This window comes from Colletotrichum jinshuiense, chromosome 4 (assembly GCF_051148585.1).
Source record: "Colletotrichum jinshuiense chromosome 4, complete sequence".
Classification (NCBI taxonomy): Eukaryota; Fungi; Ascomycota; class Sordariomycetes; order Glomerellales; family Glomerellaceae; genus Colletotrichum; species Colletotrichum jinshuiense.
The window spans coordinates 1,667,042-1,690,271 of record NC_139311.1 but is presented as its reverse complement, the minus strand read 5'-3'; the positions used below and the strand labels follow the sequence as shown (position 1 = coordinate 1,690,271).

At 56.1% G+C, this 23,230-nt stretch overlaps 5 protein-coding genes across 5 annotated transcripts; 2 read left to right on the top strand and 3 right to left on the bottom strand.

Moving 5' to 3' along the window:
• Nucleotides 1-1,340: 1,340 nt before the first annotated feature.
• EsH8_IV_000430 (P-loop containing nucleoside triphosphate hydrolase protein) lies at nt 1,341-4,112 on the bottom strand (the record flags this gene model as incomplete). The annotated part of the gene is made up of 1 exon (XM_083265320.1): nt 1,341-4,112. One exon carries the CDS (start codon nt 4,110-4,112, stop codon nt 1,341-1,343), a length of 2,772 nt encoding a protein of 923 aa, XP_083124215.1.
• Nucleotides 4,113-4,725: 613 nt separating this feature from the next.
• On the top strand, nt 4,726-5,708 carry EsH8_IV_000429 (mitochondrial 54S ribosomal protein mL67; the record flags this gene model as incomplete). The annotated part of the gene is made up of 2 exons (XM_083265319.1): nt 4,726-4,929; nt 5,055-5,708. The coding sequence occupies 2 exons, from the start codon at nt 4,726-4,728 to the stop codon at nt 5,706-5,708; spliced, it is 858 nt and encodes a 285-aa protein (XP_083124214.1).
• Nucleotides 5,709-6,102: 394 nt separating this feature from the next.
• Nucleotides 6,103-7,807, bottom strand: EsH8_IV_000428 (P-loop containing nucleoside triphosphate hydrolase protein; the record flags this gene model as incomplete). The annotated part of the gene is made up of 4 exons (XM_083265318.1): nt 6,103-6,243; nt 6,377-6,904; nt 7,327-7,509; nt 7,736-7,807. The coding sequence occupies 4 exons, from the start codon at nt 7,805-7,807 to the stop codon at nt 6,103-6,105; spliced, it is 924 nt and encodes a 307-aa protein (XP_083124213.1).
• Nucleotides 7,808-10,219: 2,412 nt separating this feature from the next.
• Nucleotides 10,220-11,401, bottom strand: EsH8_IV_000427 (prephenate dehydratase PHA2; the record flags this gene model as incomplete). Its single annotated transcript, XM_083265317.1, has 3 exons — nt 10,220-11,091; nt 11,183-11,243; nt 11,309-11,401. The coding sequence occupies 3 exons, from the start codon at nt 11,399-11,401 to the stop codon at nt 10,220-10,222; spliced, it is 1,026 nt and encodes a 341-aa protein (XP_083124212.1).
• A 6,231-nt stretch (nt 11,402-17,632) lies between these two features.
• EsH8_IV_000426 (kinase-like domain-containing protein) lies at nt 17,633-20,428 on the top strand (the record flags this gene model as incomplete). Its single annotated transcript, XM_083265316.1, has 2 exons — nt 17,633-18,046; nt 18,149-20,428. 2 exons carry the CDS (start codon nt 17,633-17,635, stop codon nt 20,426-20,428), a joined length of 2,694 nt encoding a protein of 897 aa, XP_083124211.1.
• Between the last annotated feature and the right edge of the window lie 2,802 nt (nt 20,429-23,230).

The following is a 23,230-nucleotide window of genomic DNA, read 5'->3' as shown; positions in this document are numbered from 1 at the left end:
GATCCCACGACTCGCCCAGTTTGACACAATCATGGCCCAAATCTGTTGTGCCGCGGGTGCATGGCGTTCGGCGGTGAGGTTACTGCTCTATCCCAGCGTCGAGAAACCGAACAACAATGCGTGGTTTTTTAAACAACATGTGCAGCCACGGCAGGACATTAACACAAGTAGGGCTAACAAATACCATTTGTTGAAACACGGTCCCCCGACGGGGTAGGGGGGTGATAGACATCTCGACAAAGCCCCCCTGGAGTTGCCCAAGTCCTTATCCCAAGATGTCGGTACGCCCAACTTAGATAAGAGTAATAACAACAATAACGAATGACCCCCGACGATGGTGCTCTGGATGGCTAGCTGCAACGGCATCCATCCGGGGACCAAAGAAACTCGCCAATATGTGCCGGGTACACTGGCGGCTGTCCAACCGGTTGTCGGCACCGTAAATAGGCGTGACGGGGTGTTTTGCTGAGCGAGCATGCATTCCGTCACGAACCCTGCACGCGATGATGTATGCGTGGTGAGCACACCCCAAGTCGGGCGGGCCGCACCCCCAAGGACCCCCGACAAGTCTGGTCTCCCAACTTTGCGAGAAATGCAGACGGTATCACAACCCGGCGACTGTGCTTGGAATCCGTCGCCGCCTCTGCCGCGAGGCGCCCGGTGGGTGGTGGCGTGTGTGGTTTTGTTTTATTTTTACTTTGTTTTATATATAGAAAAGGACAGGGCCAGAGAGAGAGGTTAAGTGTGTGTGTGTGTGTTTGTGAGCTTGAGAGTGAGGGTAAGTTGCAAACATGATGCGCTCTTTGGGCGGGACGGCTTTTGCGTCGCGCTCGCTATGCAGAACCGTTTCGGTCTTTGTTTATTGTCGGTTTTCGGGTGGTTTTTTTTTTTTTTTTTTTTTTTTTTTGGCCTCCGTGCTGAATGCATCAGCCAGGTCGGACCAAATGTTTGCACATTTGATGCGATTGCTGTCTTGCTCTCTAGTTTCTGTGAGGCTATGAGGCAGAGCATTAGAAACAGGACCAGAGTAATCACTTTCGTTGGCAACATCTCAGATGATCAATAGCGCATCTAATTCACTTACATTCACACGTTATCATAAGTGTTCCGTGAAGCTACAATTTTTTTTTTTTTTTTTTTGTAATATTTGTCCATTGAACTGTTAATACAATTTCCATGTTCCATTTACAAATCCATTAAACTCCAAATGCATTCGATCCTTTTAGTCCCTAAAAACACCCATGCCTTCTAGAGGCATATCTCTACATTAAAACATCGTCAATCCTAACAATCATGCTTCGTGAGTCGTCTTTCCGTTTCTCTTCTTTTTCTGTAATTATTTAATCGTAGATGTCCTCGTCCATCTCATCGGCAACAAGCTCATCAACGGCGTCGTCCGAATCCATATCGTCGTCCTCCGTGTTGAGCTCGCTGTCTTGGTGGTTTGGCAGGACAACTAATCTGCCGTTGATGAGTTCGACACGCGCGCTTTCACCGTCGCGGATGTTGCCCCGCAAGATCAGGATGGCCAGCTTGTTAAGGACCTCCTTCTCGATCAGGCGTGACAGCGGACGAGCACCATAGGCTGGTGAGTAGCCCGCGTTGCCCAAGTAGTCCTTGGCCTCATCCGACACATCAATGTAGACTTTGCGGTTGTTGTCGGCCAGCCGTTTCTGGATCTCCAGAAGGCGGATGTCGACAATCTTGCGGATCTCACGGCGGGTGAGGCGGTTGAAGATGACGGTCGAGTTGATGCGGTTGAGGAACTCGGGCAGGAACCAGCCGCGGAGGGCGTTCATGACGAGCTCGCGGGTCGTTGCATCAACCTTGCCCTCACGGTTGGTTGACTTGGTGAGGTACTCGGCGCCCAAGTTGGAGGTCATGACAACGATGCAGTTCTTGGCGTCGACGACGCGGCCTTGGCCATCAGTGATACGGCCATCATCCATGAGCTGCAGGAGAACGGTCAGGACTTCCTTGGCGGCCTTCTCCACTTCGTCGAAGAGGAGGATGGAGAAGGGCTTGCGGCGGAGAGCCTCGGTGAGCTGGCCACCGGCATCGTGTCCGACGTATCCTGGGGGAGCACCGATCATTCTGCTGAGGGCGTGGCGCTCCTGGTACTCGGACATGTCGAAGCGGATCATGGCCTTGGCATCGTCGAAGAGGAACTCGGCGAGAGCCTTGGTCAGAAGAGTCTTACCGGTACCCGAAGGACCGCAGAACAGGAAGCTTGGTGGTTGGTTGGGGTTGCTCAAGCCAGACCGTTGGAGGCGGATGGCGTTGGAAACAGCCTGGACGGCTTCCTTCTGGCCGACGACGATCTTGCCAAGGGCCTTCTCCATGTGTACGAGCTTCTCCTTCTCGCTCGTCTTGAGGCGGGTGACGGGAATACCAGTCCAGCGGGACACGATGTCGTTGATATGGTCGGCAGTGACAACATCAGTGACCATAGCTCCGTGGTCCTGGCCGGATGCGTTGAGTGCAGCGTCGGCGGCGGCCTTCTTGGCCTCGAGCTCCTTGATGACCGCGCGCTGCTCGGGAATGGCTCCGTACTGAAGGTCGGCAGCCTTGGCGTGGTTTCCGGCGTTGGCGGCATCCTCAAGACGCTTCTCGAGCTCGTCGAGCTTGATCTTGGCCAGATGGATCTCTTCGCCTCTCTTAATCTCGCTGAGGTACTTCTGGCGGAGAGGCTCCAACTCCTCCTCGACGTTCTTGGCATCCTTTCTCGCCTGGATGAGGCGGGTCTGGGAAGCCTCGTCTTTCTCCTTCTCCAGAGCTGCAATTTCGATCATAATCTGTCGAAGCTTGCGCTCGAGAGAGTCAATAATTTCAGGCTGAGACTCTCTGGCGACCCGGACAGCGGCAGCAGCCTCATCGACAAGGTCAATAGCAGAGTCTGGAAGCCTGCGAGAGGTAAGGTAGCGACCAGCAAGGTTGGCGGCGGCTACCAATGCGTTATCGAGAATCGTGACGCGGTGGTGTCTGTCGTATCGTTCCTTGAGACCACGCAGGATGGAAATGGTCTCGCCGATGGTGGGCTCCTTGACCAGGACCTGCTGGAATCGACGCTCGAAAGCAGCGTCCTTCTCAACGTACTTGCGGTACTCGGCAAGGGTCGTCGCACCGATGCAGTGCAGCTGACCACGAGCAAGCATGGGCTTCAGCAAGTTCGCAGCGTCCATGCCGCCCTCTCCGGATGAGCCGGCACCCATCAGCAGATGAATCTCGTCGACGAAGAGGACGATCATCTCCTTGGAGTCTTCAATTTCCTTCAAAACACCCTTCATTCTCTCCTCGAACTCTCCGCGGTACTTGCTTCCGGCCACCAAGGCGCCGACATCCAGCGACAGCAGCTTGCAGGCCTTCAGGTTGTCAGGCACGTCGCGGTTGACGATTCGTTGGGCGAGACCCTCGACGACGGTCGTCTTACCGACACCGGGCTCACCAATGAGGACGGGGTTGTTTTTCGTTCGGCGAGAGAGAATCCGCACGACTCTGCGGATCTCCTCCTCGCGACCAATGACCGGATCAATCTTCTTGTCACGGGCCATGGCAGTCATGTCGATGGTGAACTTGGCAAGGTTCTCGTGTTCCTCCTCCGTATCAGCGTTCTTGCTGTCCACCCGCTTGGTGCCACGGATTTGGCTGACGGCGTCGTGCACCAGCTTCGCCTTTGGGATGTTGGCCTCCTTGAGGCAAGTCTGTATCGTGTGGTCCTCAGCGAGGGCCTGGATGAGGTGGTCGACGGCGATGAAGCTGTCTTTTTGCGACTTCTGCAGCTCCTGCGCCTTCCGGAGGACGGCGTGGAAGGTGGGCGCGACGGAGACCTGGTCTGGTGGGGGGTCCTGGCTGGGCAGGCGGACGAGCGTCTTCTTCAGCGCTCTGTCGAAGCTTTGAGGATCGCCGTGGGCGCGCTCGACGACTTGGCGGAACATCGAGGACGTCTGTTGCGGTCCGTTTTGTTGGTCTTTGGACAGGTCTGCGGGGGGGTCGAGGAGGGAGACCGCGAGGTGGACGGGTAGGAGTTGGGAGTGAGCATACTGCTCGGCAAGGGCCATGGCATCCTGCACGGCCTTCTCGCCTCTGTCGGTGAACTCCATTCGTGAATTCATGTTGGCGGTTTATGTGTGTGGTAAACGATTGTAATGTGGTTGTAATTATGTGAGGAAGCTCAAAATGTGAAGCTTCAAGTTGAAGAGTCAGTCATTCAACTGGGGTATCTTATTATTCGCAAGAATTAGATTGATGGTTGAGTAGAAAAGAATCGTCGAAAGTCTGCTCGTAATGCTTAATTTATGGTTTAGGAGTGAGGTTCGTCGATGCGATAAACTGGGAAGTGGGCCAAGAGATGGACTGATCCAGCATCTGGTGGTTTGGCCGAGAAGCTGTAGGGTACCAACCAGAATCTGGTGGAAGATGCGCGACGTCACTGGAATCCGCGCACTGAGCCCAAATCGCGGGGTCACATTGGGCGCTGGGACCCCATCGAATCTTCGATGTGGCTTATCGATAAGATCCTTACAGAATCAGGAGCATTTGATCCGTTGCGAAGTGTGGCTAGGGAAGCGTCATGTGACTGCATGCCCGAGCCACACTCGCACCAGCCACGCATCTGGCGCGACCTGGGGTTCCAGAGCTTCGGGAAATTTTGCAAGGTCAAGCTACGCCGAGGTTTAGGGGCGACGACGACAACGACAAAAAGCCCACCGACGGCCAGCAGCAAACATGAACTCGGTCCCGGTCTTCAGGTTCTCCCAGCTGTCCATCGGGGTCGCCCGGACGAGCATACGGCATGGCCACACGCGGACGCGCCGCCGGACGCCGCAGCCAGAGCTCACCAACTTCCAGCCGGGCCATGGCGAGCAGATCTGGGTCTACAGCCACCTGACCTCGAACCAAGTCATCTACTCGCACTCCAAGCAACTCGAAGTATGTGTCCTATAAGCCACCCTGGCTAGACGCAGGCTCCAATTTGTCGTCAACTGGGATGCAATTGAGAGCCCCCGTGTGCCCTCCCCCCTGATGAGAGCCAGTGCTAACATCACGATGCTCAGGCCAACCGTGCTCTCCGCCAACTACCCTTTAACGGCAAAAAGACCAAACCCGCAAAGCTTCGCCGCGACTACTGGGAGCCAATGGCCCTGATCCAGCTGCCCGCCGGCGCCGGCGCAGCTGGCCAATCCGTCTTCCAGAAGCTCCGCGAGTTCCGCCGCCTGCACGAGCTCTGCTGGGACGACTCCCTCCTCTACACCTCCGTCGCGGACTCGACCACGGGGGCTCTCAAGAAGCGCGTCCGAAACCGCCACGAGCGAGGCATCGCCCTCAACGACCAGCGCGCCAACTCCATCGCCGATATGGCCGCCGTCCTCTCCGGAGTGGGCAGGGGCAGCCGTCTGCACGTGAGCCCGCAGGAGAAGAAGGCTCTGCTCGAGGACGGGCAGAAGCTGGTTGGTCGCAAGTGGGCCCAGGAGCCGCCGCCGCCGACGGCGGCTGTCGCGGGCAAGGCGGGCAAGGCAGAGGATCCGAGCAAGGCTGTGGAGGGGCCCGATGAGCTCCTCCCTGCGACGATATACTGGGCCAACGAGGCTGACCGCAATTTTGCGCAGCGGTGGTCCGACAACGTCACGCACGATTTGCTTGAGGATGCCAGGGCGTTGATGGCGGAGAACCAGGCTACGGAAGTCATTGAGGGGGAGGCCAAGGAGTGAGAGGCCGAGAGCGCGCCAGGTGCCGGATGACACAAAGACGGACGGCAAGGAGACCAAGGCGAAAGTTAGGCTTTGCATCCTTGTGAGATTTGGCTGGGCCCCTGTCACGTCACAGTCGGGTCTTGGAAATGTACATCAAGAGGACGTTATTGTTTTCTTTACTTATTGCCTTCCACAGCCCCCTTGGTGGCTGGGCGGCTTTGCCATGTAGACTATTGTACCAATACGGTTACATGAACCATGATAGACCGAAACCCCCGAGAGAAGAAACCATTTCCCTTGTAAAAAAAAAAAAGAACTTAAAGAAACCATATATCCCGTTTGTAACACCGTGATCAGTGTTCTTTGTCATCGACGTCGTAAGAGTGTGTGCGTGTGTGTATGTATACAAGCATTAGACCCTGATAGCAAACTTCTTCAGGTATTCGTAGTCCTTGACGTTGGCGTCAACGCACTCGCGGATCTCCTTGAGGCCCTTCTCTCCGTACTTCTTCAACCACTCAGCCTCTTCGGATTCGCGGGTGATGGTCTTTTTCTCGCGGGGTATTAGCATCATGTGTGATGTGAGGGTCGCCGCCGGGCGTTTTGCCTGTGGCAAAGCCACGACGGCAGACACCCGAGGCAAGGGAGGGGGGGTGGGGCTGGGAAGGGGGAACACGGCAACTCACATGCGCCTTGTCGCGCGGCTTCAGCGAGGTGCTGCAGAGCGCGTCGTTGTGGAATCCGTTCCACTTGGCAAACTTCTCCTGGGCGATCTTGGTGTCCTCGTCGCTCCAGTTGAGCATGGCGTCGGTGAAATCCAGGCCGACGTGGTCGCAGTAGGCCTTGATGATGCCCTCCGGGTCATCGAGCAGGTCGTCGGCGTCAACGACCATGAGGTCCTTCTCGTCGACGACGCGCTCCTTGATGAGGAAGTCAAACAGGCGGCGCAGCTCGTCATAGCCGGCCTCGCTGGCCGAGAAGTTGCTGAAGCCCGTCACCTCGTCCAGGGGCGGGACGGTGCAGCGGTAGTACGAGGGGATGGAGCGGCGCGGGTGCCGGATCAGGAACGTCCACTGGAACTTGCGGAGGATGTCCAGGGGCAGCACGGTCGGGTTGCCGGGCTCTGGGACAGAGCCGGCGGAGGGGGCGATGGAGGCCTTCTGGCCATTGGGGGGCAGAAGGTAGTGTGCGATATCCTTGATGAATACACGTCTCTGCGGTTCGGGGTTAGCTTATCTGCAGCAAAAGCGAAAGTTGTATGCGTTCTTTGCGGCGGTGGGAATTGATGTCGCCGGTCGCGATTCCCACCGCGGGCCGCCGACCGCGGATGCACGACATAGTTTACGGCTGCATCGCACGGCTTCCCCGGTCGCACCCCAGACCCGCCACCACCGACGGGGCTTCAGCTGAAATCAATCGGGAATTTCGAGAAGCTCTGTCACGAGCCTCGAACAGCACTTGCGTCCGAAAATCGAATAAATTTTCGGTGTGGGATGACAAGTAATAGATTGATGGGGGTTTAACTGGGGTGCAGAAGCTCTGCAACCAAACCAGTGCAGGGGGGTTGATGGTGGGTGGTGGTGCGCGAGCGATGGAACCAAGACGATTTGATTGATTGGAATTGGGGGAGACAAACCTCTCTGCCAGCATCCTCAACCTGCTTCAGGACATCAGCATACGTAGTCTCGGCGAAGCCAGACTTCTCCCTGCCCTCGGCGTCATCCTCAAACCGCTCGCCGACTCGCTCGGGGCCGTAGTAGAATGCATCGCCAAAAGGCTCATGGACGCAGGCCAGCTTGTCCCGGCGGGTCATGAACACCTAAAAAGAGACAGCCGTCAGCTCAGCTAATCCCACCATTACAGCAGTGGTGTGTAGGGGGAGGAGGCACGAGAACACCACAAAGCCAGCCCAGCCCAGGCGTTCGAGCGATTCAGAACCGCCCTGAACCCTGCTCGATTTTGGCGGGCTGGCGGGATTGCGTGCTCGTCCTGTCTCCTGTCTCAGGGACCGGTACAGGCGCCGGCGCGCCGTGGATTGATCTTACCCTCTCAAAGGCTGTAGAGCAGGCCCTGGGGTGGGTCGCGCAGAAGATTGGCTTCGAAGGCGTGATGGCCATGATGAAGCACCTCAGCACCAAGGATGGGGAATTTGCTATGGGATTTATCCAAATGGGCGCACAGAGCAGGGCGCGGGCAGGCGGGACAGGGTATCCTGATGACGAGTTGCAGAGCTTCCTAGGCGAATTTGGAACTTTGCAGCGTGGACCGGACCGTTGTGAGAAGCTCTTGTTGCTGAGGCTAACCAACAAAAATGTGTGATGGGAGGAATCGTCAATGTCGACAGAACAAGGTATCGATGGCGGAATCGAAGAAACGAGAGAGGGGAGAGCTGGCTATAAATTGTCCGCAAGAGCTCCTTTGCCTTTCCATGGTTCAGCACTGCTCCCAGCTCCCGAAGCTCTGCAACTCCCGCCGACGCCAGTCACTTCTCGCCTTCTCCTACTACATGTCCTCAAAGCTTTGCGCCTCCCTCCTCCGACTGCCTTGGCCGACAGCCGTTGTTGGGTACGTAGAGGAACTACTGCGTACTTGTTGCGTCTGGCCTCGATGACACCCCTCTTTCAGACGGGAAAGATGCCCACTCACCCACTTGGTTGAGCCTGCAAGGAACTCAAGAGATCCAAGAAATGTAGATTGGCAAGTATAACTCGGGTGAGACAAAAGTACTCCTCCCGGTCCAGCCCCAGGTGAAAAGCAAGCGAAAAGCAATCGAAAGATACTTGGGCAGGGCACCGGATGGTTCTAGTCTGGTACCTGGAGGCGTCTCGTTGCAAACCTTGTCTTGCTACGCGCACCACACGTCATAGCACAAGGAATCGATCCGCTGCACACCAATTGAACCTTTGCGCCTCTGCGCCCCGGCAGCGCTAGGGTCGGTGCCGAGTGTTGCAAGCCCGCTTTTGTCGGATGGGACAAAGATGGAAAACTCTGTCCGCGTCTGCGCTCGACGGGCGAGAAAAAAGGCAATTGCGGAAATCTGCGTGGATACGCCTGCTAGGCTGACTGGGGAATTCGCTGGAACTCCCATTGGCGCTCACCCAAAAAGCAGGGCACGTGGAGAAGTTCCGCGGCCGAACGTGTGTCGTGTGGAGAACGAGATCCAGCGTATTACTTCAGACAAACTCCATCAGTCGAGCCGGCCCGGAACACGCCCGTTTTCCTGCATTGACGATTGTAGCAACGGCACATACTCGGCATCCGCGCCATTGACGAGGAGCAACGGGCGGCAAAACTCGAACCAAAGGTTGCCTGAATCTGGGTCAACTAGGCAAAAACAACGCGACTCGGCCAGGGTCTGCAAGTCTGCATTCCCTGACCATGCAAACCAGACGTAATCGCCCGTGGATGTGCCGATCCACCGTGAGATTCTAACCAAAAGAATGCATTCAAGAGCGATGTGTGAACAATCCGTTGAGAAGCGAGAGAGGGGTGGTTGGCAAGAAGAGGGGGGTTGTGTGTGGTGTGTGTGTGTGGCCTTTTACGGAAGCGCGTCAACAGGTTGCAGAGCTTCACAGAGCTTCGTAGAGCTTCTGCAACCCGATAACCCGCCGCGCTAACAGTTGCAGAGCTTATTTCGCCCTTGCGTTTGCCTAGCAGAGCTTCGCCAAAGTTAACTTTGGCTCTGCCTACTGGTCTCAATCCATCACAAACTTTGTGTGTCAGGATTACGGCTCATGTGCGGCCCAAGAAACGACGGTCCCTGTGTTCGCCTGGCCGTGTTGGATGGCCGTTGTGAGACATGCGGGCACGCCACTGGTCCTCGTTCATCCGGCGATACCATCACATGGAGCTGTAGCGGTTGATCCGTCGCTTCCTTAACTGTTGTCGCCCAAACAGGAAAAACCCCCTTGGAAGAAAAAAAATATGAAAAAAAGCCTTTGCAGATGACAACTCATCCGCAACCCCCGGATCGAGTTGCAGGCGTCGGGCTCTTCCCGCAACGCGGGCCCTTCCCAGTAATGCTGCGCTCCGGTCTTACGACGCCACCACTCGACGCAACGAAAAAAATCTTTCTGAGCATCCAGTATCCATCACCCATCACGGAACCAGGGGTGAAAAGGGGGCAGAAAAGGCCTCAACAAGCCCGGGCTCAAGGGAGAAGATACTTCCACGGCGGCACTCGCTGTTTCCATTACAAAATGGCCAAGGGGACATCCCACGCTCCTTGTCCAACCCTCGACGCACCTCTTATCTCCAATCGACATAGCTGCAGTGCCGTCGGCCAGTCCAGGCCTGCCCCGTCCAATTGACTCCCTTGTGCCACTGAGAGCGGCGCCCTTGTGACAGCACCTCAAGATGTAGACAGATGTAGCCCCTAAGCATATCCCTCAGGGGTGTCGGCATCACCAGACGGTCTGGCCACCCCGACATCCACTCAGTCATCGAATCCCGAACCTGGGTATTTTGTCGTGGGGGTCCTAGGGAGGCAAAGGAGAAACCAGGAAAGCCCCTTCGAACCCGGTGTCGCCTCACGACCGCTGGTCCTCCCAGCTCCCTAGCCACCGCCAGTTCTCCGCTACCCTAGCCACCCCTTCCAGCGCCCCCTTTACCCTTTCCTCGGGGTCCTGGAACTTGTGTCCCTCGAACTCAACGAAGAAGACGTAGTTGAACGGCGCCGTCAGACTCGGCCTACTGTTGATGCTTGTGAGGTTGAGCTTGAACTTGCGGAAGCACTCGAGTACATCAGCCAGTGCTCCAGGGGCCTCGTGCGGGACCGTGAATGACACCATCGACTTGGTCTTGCCCCTCTTCCTCTCGCAGTGCCCTGGCAGCTTCCCCTGCAGCCCCTTGCGAATGATGAAGAAGCGAGTCGTGTTGTCCTCGCGGTCCTCAATGCTCCTGGCCAGCACGTCAATCCCGTGCATCCGGGCAGCGATTTCACTCGAGATTGCCGCGCTTGTCCCTGTCTCGTCCATACTGACAAGTTCTGCAGCACGGCTCGTTGAGCTGACATCTATGGCCTCGATGCCCTTCAGGTACGTCTGGAGGAAAGCGACGCACTGGCCCCAGGCCTGAGGGTGGGAGTACAGGCGCTGGATGTGCTTGAGGCTGCACAGCGGCTTCGTCCGCGGCTTGAGCGGGTTAGGGTCCGAGGCCGTCGGAGTGCAGGCGCCGGAGCCTTCATTCGGGCAGGCCGTGTCGTCGATGACGCGGGGCGGCCGGCGGCCGACAAGGAAGTGGTGCACGTCCAGGTAGATCTCACCGCAGACCGAGATATCCGGGTACAAGCTGTTGCGATCGGCGAAGTTGTCGAGCGTGAACAGCACGGATCCGTTAGTCGAGTTCTCGACAGGGACGACGCCGAAGGCTACCTCGCCGGCTTGTACGACCTCGAAGATGTCTGACGCCGGTCAGACGTTGGTAGATTTGGCACGGCATGTGGGAGAAGAAGACACGGTGAAGATGATGACCAAGGGAGGAGAGATACTTGCCTGTGATGGTGACGACCGGTTTGAGATCCCACTGATCTTCAGGAAAAGCCTGCACTGAAGCCTGCGTGCACTGTTAGATGAAAATCCTTGGCATGCCGTACGAGGTGTGGCTCAGGTTCGTGATACCTGGTGCGTGTACGAGGCCTCGGGACCCAGGAAGCCAACTAGCGGTTTGACGCCGCCTGCAGCCCCTACCGGAATCTGAGACTTGTCACTCATGGCTTAATTGACTCTTCAATGAATGCAATGTGTTTCTGCTGCTTTAGGATGAGGGCGGTGAGTTGTGGATGAGTTGGAGGCTCATCAAAGTCGTGGAACCTAGTGCTCTTTATTTCCGATTCGGGTGGTTGCGTCAGGGTCGCACTGGATGCGGTTGATTGACTGCGCACACGTTTCTCGTGATATGTCGAATACGAAGCAACTTTATTTAACGGGCAGGGCTGTCCCACGGGCGCGCATTGGTGACCGTAGTGTTGGCAGTCGTTGCGTTGGACGGTTGGCTGTGTATCGATATCGGAGGTTGAGTGGTGGACTGGGCGCGCCTTTTTTTGGAGGGGGGGTTTTTTTCTTTTCGCGGGGCATGGGGAAGCTCCACCCACTGATGGTATGGCGCAAGAGCCCGCCCGCTTCGCCTTCTCTCCCGACTCGCGCGAGTAAGACAATAGGAACTTTGGCTGCTTCACGAATTCGATGTGTTTAATAACACCACTGGATTGCAATCAATGATGGCGATGGCATTCCAATGATCTGAGCGGATACAGGTGCAAGGCAAGGGTTCATAACCTCTGGTCCACTTCCCGTTAACAACGAGCACGAGTTGATTTTGGACAGGTGATGCTGAGGATGTTTATCATTAGAGTGACGGTAGATCTTCACATTTGTTGTGTAGCACGATTCACAAGACATCTACAGGTTGCACAGGTGCGTCAGCGAATCCTATTCATAGCCTCCTCTACTTTGCCATGGCTCCATTTCTCCGCAGGTCCCAAAACGTACCCGGAAGGATGCTGGCTCTCCAAATATCGTCCGGGTCGCTGCCCGGCGACAGTAGGCCCACCCGGGGAAGAGCGTCGGAGCGGCCAGCTGGGAGAGGATGAGCTTCAGGTAGGAAGGTATCAGGCGATGGCATAGACCTTTCCGCTGTTCACGTCTCAATGGCAAGGCGGGTAACCGCTGCATGAGCGTGCTAGAGCACCTTTCGCATGATTACGGCACTTGAAGGCGTGCTCGAACATCAATCCGATGGCGTCGGTTGTGACAAGAGAATGCGCTGGTATGGAGGGAAGACGATGATATATGCGATCTTGGTGCAGAGATGGGCTGTCGATGTGCTGATAAGGGATATCATACCTGCCGGCTCGGCACACGCATCTTCCGCCGACGGCGGCCGCGACTTGTAAACAATGCCAAATGTCACCACGCCCAGATTTGCCTAGGATTCGTCTTTTACGAAGCTAGCCACGGAATTTTCTGCGTTCTCTTAGGATCCTATTTGAAATGAGACTATGAGCTCATTGACGGGAGAATTCTTGGCCTGCAACAAATGTGAGCATATGGCTCGGGTGCCCAGGTGATCGGCCGAGGCAGTGATCCCAGAGATGCGGGGGGCATTTCGAAACAGCGATAGAGTCTGAAGTACCGTCGGGTTATGCACAACCCGCGTAGTCAGCGAGTACGGGACGTCGTCGTTGTCCACGCCGTGGTTCATCGGCGGCCGTGATCTCACCTCCATCCGGCCCGGGAAGGGTCCGATAGCCGAACTTGCGGGGCCGGCGACCCGCCCGACAGGCCGAAAAGCCTGTTTCGGCATTTCTGAACCCTGTAAGGCGTCGGTGGCGGCGGACTTTGTGGACTGACCCGGGCTGGCCACCCTGGCTGGGACTTCTGAACCAATCGTTACGGAGTGTTCGTCACAACTTTCTGTCCTTCAAACGTACCGGTAGTGAATTCTTTTTTATGAGGCTGTCGTGAAAGTATTTCTTGCATTGCCCAGCTTGGAGCCCAAACACGAACAGTCTGGGCTGATTCCTGATACTATCGTGGTATTTGCCCGAGTAGCAGGGGAATCTCGGTCTGGAGTGACCGTGAGTGACAAGGCAACACAATTATGTCGTATTTGCAGCGGGGGAAAGAGTTCAGCCACGCAAGCAGTCGCTAATACCTATCACTACAAGTTGTGAGCCTAAAGTCACGCAGTTATTGACATGAGTGTGAAATCAAGGCGAGTCACTGCCCCTGCGCCATGTTTTTTGTTCTGTAACAGCCTGTCCACGTGGAAGAGGGCGACCACAGTAACACAGACCACCAGTGGAAACAAGCAGAGCAGACTTGGAGCAAAGGCCGCGCGATCCGCTGCGATGACTGACGAGAAGGGTGGTGAGATACCAGCGCGTCGGGAGAGGCTTCCTACGAGCCGGTACCCGTTGGTTTGCAAGGTGTGCTTTGGACGATGGCCTTTTGTTTTGGAAGGGGGGGTGGGGGTTGACCTTGGATATGCAAGGAAGATCTTCCAAGGTTTCACGTTTCAGGCTGGTTGGGTTGGCGCCCGCTCTGGCCAGGCCACGTTGGCCTCCATTAGCTGACCAGATGGCCGGAACTGATACTCTTCTGCACTCTGAAGACGGGAAGCTCTTCTTGATAGCCAAAGGCGGCCTAGGCTGAAACGAGAGAGGCGCACCCAAGGGGACATATTTGGGAATATCGTCAGTCGAGGAGTCATCTTCATAGCCAAGAGTGCCAAGTCCAAAGTTGGTCGGTTTCCCCTCTTGTGGGTGGCAACTTGACGATGATGGAGCCATAAGCCATTCTCTTCGCATGACCGCATATCCCCACTGCCGTTCCCCATCGGCCAAGGGGCAATTAGTAGAACATGCAGGGCCACTACGTATATGGAGTAGATTGTGTAGAATGCGTTGTGCGACAACGACGTCGGCACAAACGGCGGCGTATCTTTGAAAAACAAAATCATTGGAGCAACTGAATCCACTCGGATACCGTAAGACGGCAGCCCAACAGTGTCAATTTCGCATTTCAGGGGGGTCGCAGGTCGCAGGGTGCAGGGAAAAGAAACTGCCTTCTAACCGTACACGAGGACGACAATAATGGAGAGCGGCTGCAGCGAGCTGCTAAGACTAGGCGTCAAGCGTCTCCATATGTCTGGCGGCCAAACCTCACCCATTTCCACAAAAGGTTGAGGTGTCACAGGCGATACACAAGATTGTGTGCTTGCTTGAGCTGGCGGTGTGTTACATGGCGGCTCGTATGAGGAAAAAGTCAAAAGGCGGCTCGAAATGAGTCTAGCAATGATTGGCCAGGACGTACAAATGAATCTGAGGAGGCTCTGGAAGGGGTAGCCCAGCGGGGATGATCCACGACGTGTAAAGTGACGGTGAGCACTCTCCCCCCGCGGTAGAAGCGTTGACCGACTCAGACTGGCGTCGTGTTCATTAACCTGAGGACGCCAATACTGAAAGGTTAATGTTAGCAGAGTGCGCCCGGCCTGTCAAGCGAACGCGTCGACATCTCAAGAGCGGTGCATTGCAGCATTGGTGCCTCGAGCGTTGAGCGCATAGCGGGATATTGGCGCCCAGCAGAATCAGGGATGCAGGGCAGCGGAGTGGGTGTCAAGACGTGCGACACGACTGGTTTCAAGAGACCTAGCACCAAGTGACTGCGAGAGAGCGCAGGTCCAATCAACGGTGGATGCTGGCCATACTGCCGGCTTCTGCAACCCTGGCGAATCCTCCGTCGGCGCTGTCGGGTCCTGTCGCTCTCGTCGATTTTCCGAGTACCTAGTGGCTAGGCTGGTGGCGATGTTCCCCTGGCAAAAGCAAATAGGGGTTGCGGTCAGGGTGCCACGGCTGCGTTGATCTGCTGATGGGTCGTGTCATTGAGCCCGGTGCTGGTGCAGTGTACAGAGAGTGGCTCCATTCAGCAAACACGATACGCTACTTGCTTGTCAACAGTCAATCAACCTCTGGCCTTCGCCAATCGTCCAAACATGGTGGAACCAGTGGAGGTATCATCGTAGCGGGCCGGGGTGGCATCTGACCCTCTCGTGATCCGGGCGAGACGGGCGGGCAAAGGTTGCGATGCCGGGCACTGTTGTTGTTGACAGCGCCCGGTTGCGACGGAGACTCCCATGGGTAGGGCGCTGTGGTGGAGAGAGCTGACGACGGATCATGGTCCATGACATGCCGACCTGATGCGTGGTTGATCGGTCTCCTTGTTTTTGTCCCCGGGTAAGGGATCGTGGCCAGGTACGCGCAAGTGGGTAAGTTGACGATAGGACGACGTCTGCCACCACAAGGACTAGGGGCATTGTTCATTTACCCCGTTGCGTATGGCTTCCCGTGGCATTGCTGGAGCAAGCGCAACACACTAGAACAAAGGTTGAATCTATCTTTGTCGTGGTGTAGGCTAGAGCGGCAGGGCCAGTGGCGCCCAGGGTGGTAGCATCCGCGAGGACGGTCCAGCGCCTTTTTGACGACAAGCCAGGCCCCCTCAGGCAAGAGGCGGCGGGCAAGCGGTTTGCTGACTGACGGACGTAGGATAGACGGTTCTCGAATGGGTAAATTGCGCCCCAAAATATCCAAAGAGAAGGCGGGACGCTGTGATACATATTTGCAAACCAATTCGGGGTCGGCTGTCAGCTCGGCTTCATCGGCCTTGAGCGAAGCGACTGTCTATCGCTGCTGTATTTGGGGGCGGCTCATTTCTTCTTACGGTACCCGTAGGCCGAAGGTGCAGCGCAGCTGTCCATCATTATGACCGTGCCGTGGTAGAATTAATGAAGGACACGAGATACCAGAGGGGCTGCGATTGGCGGGGGAAGGGGACAGATGCATGAAGACGCATTGAAAGCGCAAATTAGACGGAGGGGGAGAAGATGGCACGGCTGAGTAATTCCTCGCGGTGTTTCTGTTTGAGGCGTTTCCTCAGTTCAGGTGCCGCTGCCGCTGCGGCTGCGTGGCGCGCTGCGCTGTGCTGCTCTGCTGGCTGGTGCTGGGCCTGCTGCAGAGCCAAAGTATGAGTGGGGGGGGGGGGGGGGGGGAGGGGACGTGCCGCCCTGCTCAAGCCAGTTTCATCAAGCCGCCAGCATCGCCTTACCCTTGCAAACACCCTTTAAACACGGTGGTGGTGCGGCCAAGGGTGCGACAGGGGGTTCTCCATCCTCATCGCCGTCGGAATCCGCGAGGAAACACGACACCCTACCACCCACGAACGGCCGGTCAGCCAGTCGGTCTCGGCAAGTAGAATCACACTGTCTTGGGGGTTGAGGTGCCATTTGGCTCTGTCGCTTCGCCGTGTTGAATGTCCCACCTGCTTTTGTAAAGCCGCTGCAAGCTAGCGCACCACCGCACGCCCGAGAGGACCGGTCAGAGGCAGAGGAGGAAGCCAAGACATTGCAGACTATCTTGACTGGTGTGGGGGCCTTTGGAATCGGAGTCGGAGTCGGGGTTCTTGGACCATGCTCCAGGCGAGGTGAATGAATGGGCTACACTACCTACTACACCCGCAGCTGCGCACAGTCAATACCTACAGAGTATCCGTGCCTGGAGCTGAGGTGTCGTACGTATCCCTCGAAACTCTGCTTGTTCAAGCCAGAGACCAGAAGCTTTGCGCCTCAAGTTTCTACCTTAGCGAACAGACGCAGAAGAGCCGTCGTGCAGGCAGTGCGGCATCGTGTGTTTTGTAGCCGTGCTGTGTTGCGCCGTGCTCTACCTTGCCTTGCCTTACCTTACCTCACCTCATCTCACTTTGCCTAGCCCTACTTCGTTCCATGTACTGCCTGTCTTGTGTGTCACGGATACCTTGCTCCTCGATTCGTTTCTGTTGGAGTCAGCCAGGTCCATTCCATTTTCCTTTCACGGCCTGCTGCGACAGCACAAAGGAAGCATTGGAAGCTTGTTGCTCGCGCTGTGTTGTGCCGGGCTGAGGTACCTTACCTGAGGCTGCTTGCTTTACCACTTCGTTCCCTAAACATCCACCCCCCCTCCCCCCCAAACACCCCACACCCCCTGTCGCTTCCCTGCACCCCCAAAATCCATCATTAACCCTTCTCTTCCCTCCTCTTTTCCGCTGGCCGAAGTACCCGTAATCCCACACACGACTTTCGCTCTTCCCAATTTCCCTCTGCTGCCAAGAGACAGCAAAACCAGACCTTCGCGGTCCGGCAGTGAAGAGGCCAGCATTCCCTTCCCCGAAACCAGCGACACCTCCAACATACCAGGCCGTCGACAAATAATTCATCCGCTTCTTTCACTCGCCATTAACCCACCCGGCCCGACGCCTTGTTCTCTGTCTCGGACAGCTACTTCGCGGAATCCCCTCTCAGCACGACGCGCTCCAGGAGAGGCAGCTGAGACAACCCCCGCGCGAAACCCACGATAACTAGACGATTTCTTCCAGTCAATGTCCAACTGAACTGCCACATTGAAAGAAAGAAAAATGGCAATGCTGGCCCCCAAAACGGCCTTCCCGGCACCCCTGGGCTCCAGCAACTCCATGGTGCCCAATGTCTCGACCGGCGCCGCGCCGCCCTCGAGACGAGCACCCTCAATCCCGAACCAGACCACCGCCTTTGCGAGCCCGACCGAGTCCGAATTTTCCGAAAGCGATGGTCCTGATGCTGTAAAGAACTGGGATGAAGACAAGGTATGCGACTACCTGAGGAGCGTCAAATGTGGCGAATATGAGAAGCTCTTCCGCAAGAACCATATCAACGGCGAGAACCTTCTCGAGCTCGACAAGGACGTCCTGAAAGAAATGGGCATCGAAAAAGTCGGCGACCGTGTGAGACTGTTTCTCGGAATTAAGAAGTTGAGAACGAAGGCATACGCCAACCAGAAGAAACGGAATAGGGTAGGTGCAACATCAACCGGCTCAGCAGCCGGCCGCTCCTCCGAGCTGACGTCTGCTGAGGCCATCGGCAGTATTACCTAGCTAACACCTGAATCTTTACAGGATTCGTTTGGCGGTCTGGACCAGTTCACGCCATCATCGGGCGGCTCTCCTCGACCCTCCGCATCGAGCGCCCGCACCGCGCCGACGCCTTCCATGAACAAGCGGTACTCGAGACAATACGACTCGTTGCCCCTTGACAGCACGTCTTCTCGCCCCAACTCACCCCTGCCCAACACAGATGCTATTCGACCTCTTCGTACGCGATATGGCCAAAGCCCTGGCTATGTGAGTGGCGCCGGGGCATCCCTTCCCCAGACCGGCCGATTGGTAACTTCCCATACCAGGAATAACTCCAGTATGGATGGTTCACTGATGGCTGGCTTACCGCAGAACCAGGATGTCATCCGTGTCATTTCCACCGGAGGCGTCACCAAAGTTGTTAAGATTGCCGACTGCAACACTTGCGAGGAGGTTATGCGAGTTACCCTTAGGAAGTTTGCCTTGCGAGAGGACCACGAGAGAAACTACTGCTTCTGGGTCTTGGCCGGTATCGAGCCGGATCCTAACCAATGCCGGCGGCTTGGGGATACGGAACTCTGGCGGATCATTAAGGACCAGAAGCGCCCCGAACGCAACCGTTTGATTCTCCGCCGCGTTCCCGCTGGCGAGCCAGGCATGCCCGAGCTTGAGAGGGCAGCGGGTATTGCCATCGAAGAGGCGCAACAAAACCACAGTCGCGCGCTCGAGTCGGTGGACAAGAGAAGCCAGATGAAGGTGCAGAAGCTGCTTGGCGAGAGATGGAACGACGAGCTGCAACACCCGCTCTCCCCCGTCTCGTTTCACGACCGCGAGCGCAATGTCTACAACACTGCCAAGGAGCTGGAGCGACCGGCATCCAACGATGGCCCGAGATCTGGACCGCGAAGAAACAAAGGAATTCTGCGGTCGTTTGGTGGCCTGCGGCCTCCCAGCGAGCTTATTGCCTCGGATCTCACATCCTACTTCCCTGATCACCCCAGAGAGGAGATTGACCGTACTGCCCGCCTGTCTATGAGAAGATCCACCCGTCTGAGCAAGGTCAATAGTCGTCTAAGCGTGGCAAGCAACCTCAGCTTCGCCTCCAGCATTCAAGATGCTCCTCCAATTCCTACCATCGCCGACAGCTGGCTTAATGCCGCGAACAATCCTAAGCCACGGTCCGGGTTGCGAGTCACGCACTTTCGCGATTCAGTCGCTTCCTCCATGCTCGACACCTTGCAGGAGGAATCGCCCGTAGAGCCAAACCGCAAGTCTTATGTGTCATTCGCCGACAGCTCTGACGGTGCTAGCGCTGCCGCCCTGAGCGTGACGGACCCCGAGGGTAACATTACTCGGCGCAGCTACTTTGACGGAGATGGCTCAACTGGATCAGGATCTCTCAAGGACCTCACACAGGCACTCAACGAAGACGGCGAGGATGCTGATGAGGAGCTCGAGAGCTTCCTGGCGGGAGAATCCTGGTCTGATGACAAGTGGATGAAGGGAGCCTTGATCGGACAGGGTTCATTCGGCTGCGTCTACCTGGCACTGCACGCCGTTACCGGCGAGCTTTTGGCGGTAAAGCAGGTTGAGGCGCCAGCTCCTGGCGCGAACAGTCAGAACGACGCACGCAAGAAGAGCATGATCGAGGCCCTTAAGCGGGAAATCAGCTTGCTCCGCGATCTTCGACATCCGAATATTGTTCAGTATCTTGGTTGCAGTTCATCTTCAGAGTACCTCAACATTTTCCTCGAGTACGTCCCCGGTGGCTCGGTACAGACTATGCTCAACTCGTACGGTGCTCTCCCCGAGCCCCTCGTCCGCAGCTTTGTCCGCCAGATCCTGACGGGTCTGTCGTATCTGCACAACCGCGACATTATCCACCGAGACATCAAGGGCGCCAACATCCTCGTGGACAACAAGGGTACCATTAAAATTTCCGATTTCGGCATCTCCAAGAAGCTGGAAGCCTCGAACATCCTTTCTGGAGCGAACAATAATAAGCACCGCCCGTCGCTTCAGGGATCCGTGTTCTGGATGGCCCCCGAGGTTGTCAAGCAGACATCCTACACCCGCAAGGCCGACATCTGGTCCCTCGGATGTCTGGTCGTCGAGATGATGACGGGCACTCACCCGTACCCCGACTGCAGTCAGCTGCAGGCCATCTTCAAGATCGGTGGCGGCAAGGCCGCACCCACGATCCCGGACCACGCCTCCGACGATGCAAAGACATTCCTTTCACAGACCTTTGAGATGGACCACAACCTGCGCCCAAGTGCGGATGAGCTGATGCTCAGTCCGTTCCTGACACCCATCACATAGATGTGGCGTCATGTCCGATACCCCTTCGTTTCTTTGGGCTTTTGCCGCCACGATCCAAAAGGTCACGGCAAGGCATAAACCCTTTTGTATCTATTTTCTTTTACGACACTCAGAATCCCACTTGCACCGAGTCGGAGCCTATAAACTGGGACGAGGCAGAGGACTGTCTCTTGTACGTGCGAGTGGCCGCTGGAAGGACCCGACGATTAGCATGGACATGGTTGGACTTGTTCTTTTTATATCACATCACGCATGCAATGGCGAAAGGAGAGGTAAAGCTTTGGCATTTCACAGGTCTACTGGGGGGGCATGAAGAAAGAGTGTATAATAATATCTCGACGAGAAATGACACCAAAGATGGAGAATAATGAGCCTTAACTTTACCAATCGGCGTGCAACTATGTCTGCCATCGTGACCTGTGACTCCGACCAATGAGGGGCGCCGGTTCGACCCGAGATGTATCTGGCACTGGAGCATTTGGGTAAGCCGTTGGCTGACGCTCACATGAGCCCGACCCATAACCAAGAAATCACCGACGCCTTTCCCCATCCATCTCGGTTCCCTATGGCTATGACGAAAGGATTCTCCTGTAAAGAAAGCAAACCGTGTTTCCCAATGACCCTGGCCTGTTCGGGCTACCAATTGCTTCCAAGTAATTTCCCCTGGCCTGTCTATAACGGACGGATCTTCTCGAATGCTCCCCGATTGGGAAGCCCTGGATCTTGAAAACGCCTCCCTCCCCCCCAGAAAGCCACTCCTACTCTGATTTGTCAATTGCCGTTTCCTATTTGACATTTCGTTTCCCCCGGAGCATACGGCCATGGTCGTGTATATACAGCCATGGTTCATCTCACGAGTCGCGAAGTGGGGGCTTCCCTTTTAATTATGTTCTGTTTGTTCTACGGCAACTTGGAAATAGAGATCTGCGCTCTGCAAGTGGAGTTTAGGCATGCTTTAGTCTCCCTGTCTCTCTCGTGCGCCCCCCTTTGGCCCCCCAAATCCCGTCAAACTAAAGAGTGCACTAGCACGCAGGCAACGGTTAACGTGCTTCTGAACTTTGAGATTCCATAATGCGGACGAGGACGAGGGCCGAGACGGCATCGGAGTTCCGCGGTTGAAGCTACACCGGTCTTTTGACCTCATCTTCCAATTTCGCTTTGGCTGTTCTCCCCCCTCCCCCTCTCCCTCTGCCCCGAAAGAAGAGGGCGTCTCTGGCCGTGAGGTCCCAAGTGTATTGATCCGGGGGTGAACTTGGCCAGGGGCGGTGGAGGCAATGGAAGTGAATTCAAACCCCGATCATCATCAAAATGAGATCCCGGAGAATGGATCGCCCCAACTGTTTTTCCGCCCCCCCTTTTGTCATCTTTGCAAGCCCAGCTAGAACCCTATTAGAGTGATCGAGGAAAGGGGACAGCCGTTCTTGATCGTCAGTCCAAAGACTCTTCCAGGCCGTTGGTCTTCCCGTCGGTCAACGAGATCCGAGACCTGGCGGTAGGCGTATCACGACCGTACACCGAATTTTCCTGTCGCGCACCAGGGACAGACAGGGAAGGGGAAAGAGGGAAGATGGGAACGTTGCCCGGGGAGTGGGGGCTTACCACCCCGGTGAAACGTGATCGACCTGTCAAATTGCCTTTGACAGACAGGTGCTCGTTGACGCTAACGCTACGGTAGATGGGTGATGGGGTTATAGGCCACATGCGAGCCATTCGCAATCGGGCATAACACGGACACACACTGGCAGGGTGTACCAGGGCAAAGAGAAGCGAGGAAATGTACTCGTAAAGGCGAAATAGAAGTAGGACAAGAAGCCCGGGTCCAGGGTCCGCAACATCACGCTAGGCCGAGTCGTTGACAGGGCGGAAGGGGTAGAAGGGCAGCATTGCAGCCGTTGAGTGAAACTATTGCGTCGTGCCAGGCCCGGGCGGCGGAGAGGGCTCCTAGCTAGGATATGGTTTAAATTTTTTATCCTGTTTTTTTAGTTTGTTTTCTTCCAGGGGGGGGGGGGGGGGGGCTCGTCCTGGCAGTGGTCCTTCGCCGACGTGGAAGTCTAACTCATGTGGAGAGTGTCATCGTTGAGAACTCAATAACGAAGGGGGGTTCGGCTTCGAACCGCCTGGCTACGGAGCAGCGCAACAGCACAACAATAGGCCACGCCATCAAGCTGCCCCCGATCAGCGAAAGACTGGTTGCTGAGCAGAAAGGAATTGCTGCCCAGGTCTGGGGTGGCGGGCTGGTGGCTCTAGTGCTCGTTTCTTCATATATGTTTTTTTCTTATCTTAACTTGCCATTCTCGCGTTCGCATGTTCGACGGGCCGATATTATCCGCGAGTAAGAGAGTGAAATGGATGTTCTCTTGGCGCACGGTCCCCTCCAATAACAGAGAGATACGCCGAGCATCGTTGCGGCGGTATATCCGGCCGGCCGGGGGTCCCGGAAGTGGAAGGGAAATGTGGGGTAGGGGCGTTGGAACCGAGGACAGCCAAGTCTGGCTGTGTCCGAAGCAGGTCGAGCTCCCTCCGGCCGCGCCCAGAGCAAAGGTGAGCCGGAAGCCCTTTTCTTTTTTCCACGTTTAGTTCTCAGAGAACCAACCAACAACTACCGAGCGATGTCCCGGTCGCCTGCAACTGCCGCGCTGCCGTCGTGACCTTAGTCCAACTACACACACCAATTCAAATACGTTCCTTCGCCAGTTTTTTCAACGACAATTTCCATCAGGTCTGCCCCGTCCCATACACTAGTATCTTCTTCCCCCATTGGCCTCAAATGTCCCACCTGTCAAACCGGTGAACCCCCCTTTT